The sequence below is a fragment of the Capsicum annuum genome, chromosome 2, assembly GCF_002878395.1.
Source record: "Capsicum annuum cultivar UCD-10X-F1 chromosome 2, UCD10Xv1.1, whole genome shotgun sequence".
NCBI lineage: Eukaryota > Viridiplantae > Streptophyta > Magnoliopsida > Solanales > Solanaceae > Capsicum > Capsicum annuum.
The window spans coordinates 143,080,270-143,089,985 of NC_061112.1; the positions used below are offsets into that span (position 1 = coordinate 143,080,270).

The 9,716-nt window shown below is 30.0% G+C and overlaps 1 protein-coding gene across 2 annotated transcripts; it reads left to right on the forward strand.

Annotated features, from left to right (window-relative positions):
- Positions 1-1,501: 1,501 nt before the first annotated feature.
- LOC107860132 (transcription factor bHLH93) lies at positions 1,502-3,499 on the forward strand. Of its 2 annotated transcripts, none has more exons than XM_016705382.2 (4): positions 1,502-2,218; positions 2,350-2,523; positions 2,892-3,071; positions 3,297-3,499. In XM_016705382.2, the coding sequence occupies exons 1-4, from the start codon at positions 1,622-1,624 to the stop codon at positions 3,381-3,383; spliced, it is 1,038 nt and encodes a 345-aa protein (XP_016560868.2). In that variant the 5' UTR covers positions 1,502-1,621; the 3' UTR covers positions 3,384-3,499. The 2 variants fall into 2 exon arrangements, with proteins under 2 accessions (XP_016560868.2, XP_016560870.2); XM_016705384.2 differs by having other exon boundaries at positions 1,506-2,218; positions 2,901-3,071.
- Positions 3,500-9,716: the final 6,217 nt, after the last annotated feature.

Here is a 9,716-nt window from a genome sequence, read left to right on the forward strand (position 1 = left end):
AGGGGGCTGGAAGGGTGTTGGGGTGGGGTGTGGGGGCTGAAAGGGGCTGGGGTGGGGAGGGGACGGGTCTGGGAGGAGTATGAGGGCTGGGGGTGGGGTGGAGAGGGGCTGGACGGGGCTGGGGTGGGGTGTAGTGGCTGGGGGTGGGATGGGATGAGGCTGGGTAGGGTGTGGGGGGTGGGGACAGGCTAGGGTGGGGGTGGGGAAAGGCTGGACGGGTGTTGGGGTGGGGTGGGGAGCTGGGGGTGAGGTGCGACGGGGCTAGATGGGGTGTAGGGGTGGGGACGAGCTGGGGTGGGGAGGGAAAAAATATTTTTATTTTTTAAAAATATTTTTAAATTATTTTAAAATTTTTAAAATTTAAAAAGATAGAGGGAAAAAAATTTTAAAAATATTTTTAAATTATTTTTAAAATTTTAAAAATATTCTTAAATTTAAGAAGATGGAGAGAAAAAAAGGATTGGAGAGAAACAAAAGGACCCTTTTTTTTTAATTTTAATATTTTTTTATTTTTTTAAATTATTTTAATGTAAAATTGGTTAAAAATTAACTCACTCGCACCCTAGACGAGTGACTACACTCTCTTTGTCCTAGTCATCATGACCTTGCCTACCAGATAGGCAAGGTCAACAGTCAAAGAGTGCAAAATTATTTTTTGATGGATTCAAGAGTGCAGATGACAAATATGTAAGTAAAAATGCATAACTTATAAAATCAATATAGTGGTCATTTTGGCTTAATAATTTCTAGATATAATTATATATAGGGAGAAGAAAAGGCAGTAGTCTTATCGCCAACTAGCTAGAAATCAGCAAAAAGTTATTTAATTATAATTGCATTATGCGTAGAAGAGAGAAGCAAAAATGTGGAAGGAACTTAGCAGGCTCATATGATGCTGGGAAGAGGTTGGAATCTATCCTTTTCGATTCGGACAGATACTGGTGGGTCAAACAATGGGATTAAAATATATATACTGTCTCATTACGGATTTCTGTGAAAATGACCTTAATCTACTATATCCCTACCACAGGGAACAGACTTCAGAAAACGAGAGAGAAATTATTTGGAGGAAATTAAAGGAAAAATCTTTCCTATACATTACACAAGAAAATAGGATAAGGATTAAGGTTTGTTAGAGTAAAATTTGCGTATATTCTAACATGTTAGATTTTATTGTGAAATTAGAGAGGATATTGTGTTGTTTGTTGTGAAAGAAAGTTGATATTTCATTACATCTTATTCTCCAAATTACGTTAGCTTAAACAAATACTTAAACAGGTGCAGATTGTATAAAAAATTGAATTTTTGAAGAATTTGATAATGATGTAATATCGAATGTGAAATAGAGAAAGTAATTTTTGGATAAAAATTTACATGTATTGATACTAAAGTAATGAATGCAAGATATGCACGTGTCTTTTAAATACACGTTTAGTCGATGTAGTAACTATTTAATATACACATTATCTTATTTGAAGGAAAAAAAGACTCTAGTTTAATTTGTCTATATATGTTCCTTTTAGCTAAAATGGAACATCATGTTAGTCGTCACCTGAGGGCGATCTCTTAAGAAAGAGAAAAAGAGAAAAAGAGAAGAAAATCAAGAGAGACAGAGAAAAAGATGGAGCTTACTCAACAGGATTTTCTGGAGGAACTACTTGCTCCAAGAATAGAAAGTTGGAACAGTAATAGTAGTAGCACTTTTGCAAGTGGAGTGAAGGAATTCTTCCCAAATGCATGGAACATTGAGTCATCTACTTTCTATCAAGAAAATCCTGACTTTATACCCTCAAATTCTTCTCTTTTGGACCTCATGATGATGTCTCCTTCTGAATCCAGCTTTCCATGTCCTGATTTCCAAGAATCCTACCCTTTTCTTGATTCTTCTACTTATAATAATCAATTAGAGTGCAATAATAGAGCCTTGGTGGGGGAAGGTTTTATTTCTAATACTGATCATTTTCTTGGTCATTATGGTCAGCAAGAAGATTCAGTTAGTTGCTTCAATATTAACAAAGTGGTCAAAATGGAAGAAGCTGCCACTTCAAGAATAAATAGCCATGTTACTGATATTGTGGGACAAGAAAAGAAGAGTGGCAACAAAGTGAAGAAGGTAGAGGGGCAACCGTCTAAAAATCTAATGGCAGAAAGGAGGAGAAGGAAACGACTCAACGACCGACTCTCTATGCTTAGATCCGTTGTGCCCAAAATTAGCAAGGTGATTATTCGTCCTACTGTTCTTATCCAGTTTGAAAAAAAAAAAAAACGAGATAATTTATTATTTTGTGTTTATTTTACCATTGTTATTACTACTTTGTTGTTTGATTAAATCATGTAATTGATTTGCAGATGGATAGAACATCCATACTTGGAGATACAATTGATTACGTGAAGGAGCTCTTAGATAAAATCAGCAAGTTGCGTGAAGAAAATGAAATGCAAGACGAAATTAAGGACATAAAATTTATGGGAAATTTCAAGGAGCTAAAGCCTAATGAAGCGTTTGTCAGAAATCCTCCAAAGGTACAATTTCTCACTTACGTCAAATAATATAATGATTGTTTGAGTTCTTTCTGGATGGAGGAATATTTTGTACATTTGAATAATAGATGTGAATTAAGACTATCCCTAATGAGCTTTGTCGTATGTACTTGTCTTTTTGGTGGGTGTTATGTTTTGTGGGCCTGACTGTGGTGGGGGTTCGCGGGTGGATGGTCTATATAAATCTGGCTTACCTATTAATTTGATAGTATATATTTGTATGTATCATTTCGAGAAATAATAGTACAAGTTACAGACTGACCAATCCATTGTATTTTTCGTGCGTTCTTTCTCTTCGTTATTATTGCTTTCATTAATATATAGTCTGTGGAGGTGATTTTGAAAAAAAGACTTTGCAGTTTGATGTAGAAAGGAGGAATGGTGAGGAGACAAGCATAGAGATGTGTTGTGCAACGAAGCCAGGATTACTGTTATCTACAGTAAGCACAATGGAAACATTAGGTCTTGAGGTGCAACAATGTGTTGTCAGCTGTTTTAGTGACTTCTCAATGAGAGCTTCTTGCTCTGAGGTACTGTAGCCTTTTTACTTTAATCTCTTCTTGGTCAAATTATAAGTCGTGTATGTATGTATGTCAATAACATACTCTACTAGTTGTTGATCCACTTGCGATGAATTTCAACTCCCCTTCTTCTAATATAAATTGTTCCACATTTATATTTCCAATTCAATTTTTAATCTAAAATTAATACTTACTAAATAATCCATCTGTTTAATTATTATTTATGTTTGACAGGCAACGGAACATCGAACAATTTTGGGTTCTGAAGACGTGAAGCAAGCTCTATTCAAAACAGCAGGTTATGGAGGAAGATGTCTGTAGGGAAATGATACCTTTAGACACTATGCTAGGAAAAAAAAGCCTTGAAGAGATTTTTATCTTAACTGCTCAATGAGGATAAAAATTAAATTTAATAAATGTCAATCTTCTTTCTCCAATTGAGTTCCCTTTATTTATATATATGATTTCGTTTACTCTACCATAATCCTTAAAATAGGGTCAAAGCATCACAAATCATATGTCATCAATTGACCCAAATCTCAATCATAAAAACATGGATAAGAATAAACTATCAAGTGAATTGACTCATTTAAACCATATGAATAAATTAAAAATATTGTTTAATTTGACTTCAATTCCAGCTATTTATTTTTTTAAAAAAAAATCATTAGTTCTATGATTAGTCAATTTGTGGACTCCTAGTTTCATTTATAGTTGTTTTGTTGTTATTTTTCAGTTAAGTTTCTAATTCGATTCTTATTTAACTATGATGTAGTGAACTTCAACGAGAAGTAACTAGGCAAAAATTCATGTATGACTAACTTCCTAATCTAAATTTCATATTTATAATTCATAGATAAAACAAATGACAGGTTTATGTATATATATACAAAAAATAAGGAAAAGTTCATAACAACAAAAAGAGATAAAAAAAAAATTTAATGTAATAAATGTCCTTAATATTCTCCAACTTTTCATTTATTTCTCTGATATAACAGATCAATAAATATAAATTTATGCGTTAATTACTTCCTCAAAAGTTGATAAATTTTTTTTTTAGAAAAAAAAAAGTGATCTACAGGAGAAAGTTGGTAATTCGTGCATACAAAATTCTGGTATATACGATTTACGCAAATTATTTTTTTACTTGAATTTATTTACTGAAATCCTTTTTTGAATCTAATACGCAATAAAAATTGATTCAATTTCAACATAATGAAAATCGATTTTATTATTAGATTGAATTAGATTTTCGAAATTAAATGCACAATATAAACTTCAAACACTTTCAAATTATCAGTTTTGTAATTACTATTATTTTTGTATACAATAACTTCAATTGTAATTTTATGTTTCAATTTTTGTATTCAATTTTTATTTTCGTAATTTTGATTATTTTTTTCACAGAAGTTGTTAAAAGGTTCTGATCCTTGCTTGTGTTAGTTTTTTTTTTTTTTTTTGCTTTTCTAAATTCCACTTGTAATTGCAATTTGTGTGATATATTCATTCATTACTCTACTGCATATTTCATAATATACATATTGACAGTCTTTTAATATTTTTTTATGTATATCTTTTAATAGTATATTTGAATTTCTATATATCTGTTAACATAAGTGTATAATTGTATTTGTATATCTGTTTTAAAGGTTACAAAGATTGTTTGTATTATTTGTATATCGATTGTTTGTATAGTTGTATATTAGTTTATATAAATTTGATATTTGTATATCTATACATACATATATGCAAATGAAGTATACATATATTCAAATCAAAACTGTTGTTTATTATTTGTATATCTGTTGTTTGTATATCTGTATATACAAATTTGAATGTTGTTTGTAAACGATATTGCAAACGAAATATACATATATTCAAATCAAAATTGTTGTCTATTATTTGTATATCTGTTGTTTGTATATCTGTATATACAAATTTGAATGTTGTTTGTAAACGAAATATACATGCAAACAAAATATACATATTTGTATATCTGTTGTTTGTATACTTGTATATACATTTATGCAAACGAAATAAACATATACATATATGTTTATTATTTGTATATCTGTTGTTTGTATATCTGTATATACAAATTTGAATGTTTTACATAATAATAAATTTGAATGTATATACATAATGCACTCTAAAACTGTATATATTTGCATACGCATTATTCTTCAAAATGTATATGTGAAAGTTAACTATATATACATATATGTAAATTATATATACATATATCAAAAACGGAAAAGGCTCAAAAATACCCCTGAACTATCTTAAATAGCTCAAAAATGCCCCTCGTTAGATTTTTGGCTCAAAAATACCCCTCCGTTAAATATTTGGCTCAAAAATACTCCTCCCTCTATCGAAATTCGAAAAAGGATCAAAAATACCCCCGAACTATCTGAAATGGCTCAAAAATACCCCTCCCCTTAACGAAATTCCACCAAGCATGCCACCTAGATAAAAAAAACTTTGTGACTATGCCACATTACCATCCACATGTAAAATGTTAGTATTTTTTAATTATATGGCATTCTTTTCTTCTTTATTTTTATTTTTATTTAAAAACGCCAGTGAAACGGACAAAATTTACACGGCTTTTTTATTTTTAATCAAAGTAGACAAACGGTGGTCACATAATATTTTTTTTGAAAAAATTTATTAAATGTAACATCGCTATTATCAAATTTCTTTGATCATCTAAAAAACAAGTTTTTCCTGTTAACAGGTTTAAAAGTGTGAAACCCTATAAAAGAGTCTTATTAAACTGATAAACCCATTAATTATTAGGCCAGTATAAAAGTTAAAATTAAGATTTACTCGTAAAAGTAACAAATTTCAAACTAAACTTCAAATTAGCTACTCAAAAGATGTGTTTGGCTTTGCTAGCTTTTACTCAAAATGCTTATGTTAAAAATAATTTAATAAATACCTCCTCTAATCTAAAATTAATGAATCTTTGAATGTGGCACACATCTTCAAAAAGTTAATGAATGACATAATTAAATAATAATTTATCAATATTAAGTATGATTTTACTTCTTTTCAAACTTGTTCTAAAAATAATAAGATTATTCATCAAAAATGAATTTAGAAAAATGAATTCATTTCGAATGATTAAACAAGTGTTAAAAGGAATTCATTTATTTTGAAAATGAATTTGCATGTAGTAAATTCAACTCAATTATTAGTACATCAATATTTGCTAGCTTAAAAGTTAAAATTCTAGCTCCTTCTCCAAGTCAACATCAGATCAAGATCATGCTGTCCCTCATCTCAAACGACAATAACAAGATGAAATTTAGAACTTTTAAAATACTAATGAAAAGGTGAAATCTAGAACTTTTAAAACACTAACGAAGTAATTAGCAAAAAAATTATTTTTTGGTTTTTCCATTTCACTGCATTGCAAAAATATAAAAATAAAAATAAAGAAGAAAGGAATGTCATATAATTAAAATACTAACATTTTACATGTGGATGGTAGTGTGGCATAATCACGAGATTTTTTTTTATCTAGGTGGCATGCTTGGTGAAATTTTGTTAAAGGGAGGGTTATTTTTTAGCGAAATATTTAACAGAAGGGTATTTTTGAGTCATTTCAGATAATTCAGGGGTATTTTTGATCCTTTTCCGAATTCCGTTATAGGGAGGGGTATTTTTGAGTCAAATATTTAACGGAGGGGTATTTTTGTGCCAAAAATCTAACGAGGGACATTTTTGAGCTATTTCAGATAGTTCAGGGGTATTTTTGAACCTTTTTCGTATAAAAAATACAAACTGTATATGCATACATACACTCTAACTCTGTATATATATATGTATGTATTATTTTACAAAAAAAAAAGTATACGTATCTACATATATTGAAACAAAAATATATGTTGACCAATAATTTTGTTTCATGAGAAAATATAAAAAAAAAACTCGTAATTATTGCTAACTTCATTGCTCCCCCTTTTAGATTTAGATACCTTAAAATATTTTTTCCTTTCCGCCTTGCTAGAAGATGCAATTTTTTTTTTCTTGATAAATCATCCATAAAAAAAAATGGGGGAGTGACTTACATAATATATAAAAATTTATATTATAAAATAAAAATTCGCAAAAATGAAAAAATTATAAAAATGGGGGAGTTCTCCCCCTTTTCTATTTATTTTGTAAAATATATGAACAACGAAAAAATTTAACGACTAACTGACATAATATATAAAAATTAAATCTAATGTCAATAAATTTCCTAAACTGATTTTCTGTGGTGAAAAATTCGCAAAAATGATTTATCACAAAAAAATTAAGGATTATATTTTGTGATAGTAGAGTGACTTTGAGAGAAAAATAAGGAGAAAAAAGTTGAAGAAGATCTCTTGAATAATCATGTATTATGATGTTGCCAATGTTGTCGTTTCTTTAAGTTAAAATCAAGGATATTAGAGTGATTTTGAGAGAAAATTAAGGAAAACATAGTTGAAGAAGATATCATAAAAATCTTGTGTTTTGATATTTCATTGTTGCCTTTTTTTGAGTCAATATGATAAAGAGAAAATAAAAAGAAAATACCAAAAATAAATATATGAGAGAGAAAATTGATATATACAAATCTTAATATATTTGTATATAGGGCCCATACAAAAACTGACTTTTAACTATAAACAACATCAACAAACTCAGTATATTCCCACCTAGTGGGGTCTGGGGAAGGTAGAATGTACGCAGTCCATACCACTACCTCTAAAGAAGTAGAGAGGCTGTTTCCGACAGACCCCCGGCTCAAGACACAGGACAATATACAAAAACATCCAAAGCATGAGACATGATAAAACTAACATAGATATAACATCCATAAAATTGTACATTACCAAACAAAAGACATCAAAACCCTCCTAACTACGGACTATGATTCATCCACCCACCTTATCCCTCTAACCTAGTGTTTTTCCTCCAGACCTTCCTATCCAGGGTCATGTCCTCAGTGAGTTGTAACAGCTCCATATCACGTCTAATCACTTCACTCCAGTATTTCTTCGTTCTACCCTTACCTCGCTTGAAACCATCTAACACTAGTCTCTCACACCTACGAACTGGGGCGTCCGTGCCCCTCCCCATCACATGACCAGACTTTTAACTATCAAATGATTATGAATTGTAATTTTTTAAAATATTAACCATATCATGTAATTAATACAATAGTTTGTCTATAATATGTAATTTCTCCAAGTAAATATGTAAGAAGCTATGGAAATAGTCCAGTCCAAGTCTACTAGCTAGCTTAGGCCAGGTACAATAGTTCAGCTACAAAGCGGACCCGAAAAGTGGGCCCTTAATGAGCTTGGTCTAGTATTTAGCCCACGGACAAAATTTTAGGCCCATTAAGTATGGATTTGCCCGTTTAGACTGTCTAGTCATAGGACTGCTTGAATTTGGGATTCAAGAGGGAAACATAATTGTGGGTGTGCCTAAAATGCTCTCAATCTTATTTACCATGTTTTTGTTGAACCAAAAAAAAAAAAGGAGTCTTTATTCAAGATGTTTTTGGCTCTTGTCTAAACAATAAAATAAAAATGAACTGTTGTTGTTTAGTATTTTCTAAAGGAATAATAAGGCATATAGGTTGAGAAAGTGTTTTCTTGGAATAAGAACACAGAAAATTTTTATTGCAACGGGAAACTCCTCCTCCTCCTTCATCCGTTACAAACATATATTGGGATCGTAAGTGCAAACATAATATAATATGAGGATCTTTTTGTATGTTTGTTTTCTAAAAATAATAATAGTGGGTAATGGATATTCAAGTAGCCAAAACAGTTGCTGATGGCATGAAAATGGATCAGTTTTAAAAAAAGGAAGGACAGAAACGACATTTCAAATTAAACTATTTTCTTAAAAATGACCATGGAATTTAAATTCCACTTTCTAGCCATTTTAATTTACTGACTGGTTCTATACCGTTTTTACACAACTTTTATACAGGTTTTATACAAATCTTATACATAAATTTCTATACGGAAATTATACAGTTTTGATACATAATTTATATAATAACTGTACATTTGCACTTCAAATTAAACCATTTCCTTGAAAATGACCATGGAATTTAAATTTCACTTTGTAACCATTTTAATTTATTGACTGGTTCTATATCGTTTTTAGACAACTTTTATACAGGTTTTACACAAATCTTATACATAAATTTCTTTACGGAAATTATACAGTTTTTATACATAATTTATATAATAATTGTACTTTGTTTTACACGTTTTATACAATAATTATATAATTTGTATACACTTTCTATATATTGTACATATACATATTTGATAGAATTATACAACTTCTATACATATATCTTATATACATTCATATTCTATTTAATAATTATATCGTTTTTGTATAATCTAATTATTATTTCTAAATAATAAAAAAAACAGAATATTTGATCAATTTAAAAATTCATTGTAAAAAAAAAATTGAAATATTTTTAAAAGGGCCGAATTGCCCAAGTTGAATATTGTATCAGTATTGTATATAGACTGTATCAGTATCGTATAGTATATGGACTACGTGGATCAAAATGACTCAAATTGGGAAAGATTAGGAAATGGCCATAAAAGGATATTTATTTAGCCGACTGGATTTTATTTGTCC

Bases quoted from the DNA above. Each gene is read 5' to 3' on its own strand.
- LOC107860132 (XM_016705382.2), top strand. From the start codon at position 1,622: ATGGAGCTTACTCAACAGGATTTTCTGGAGGAACTACTTGCTCCAAGA. The intron at 2,219-2,349 runs GTGATTATTCGT...ATTGATTTGCAG, and splicing joins TTGTGCCCAAAATTAGCAAG to ATGGATAGAACATCCATACT. The intron at 3,072-3,296 runs GTACTGTAGCCT...TATGTTTGACAG, and splicing joins TGAGAGCTTCTTGCTCTGAG to GCAACGGAACATCGAACAAT.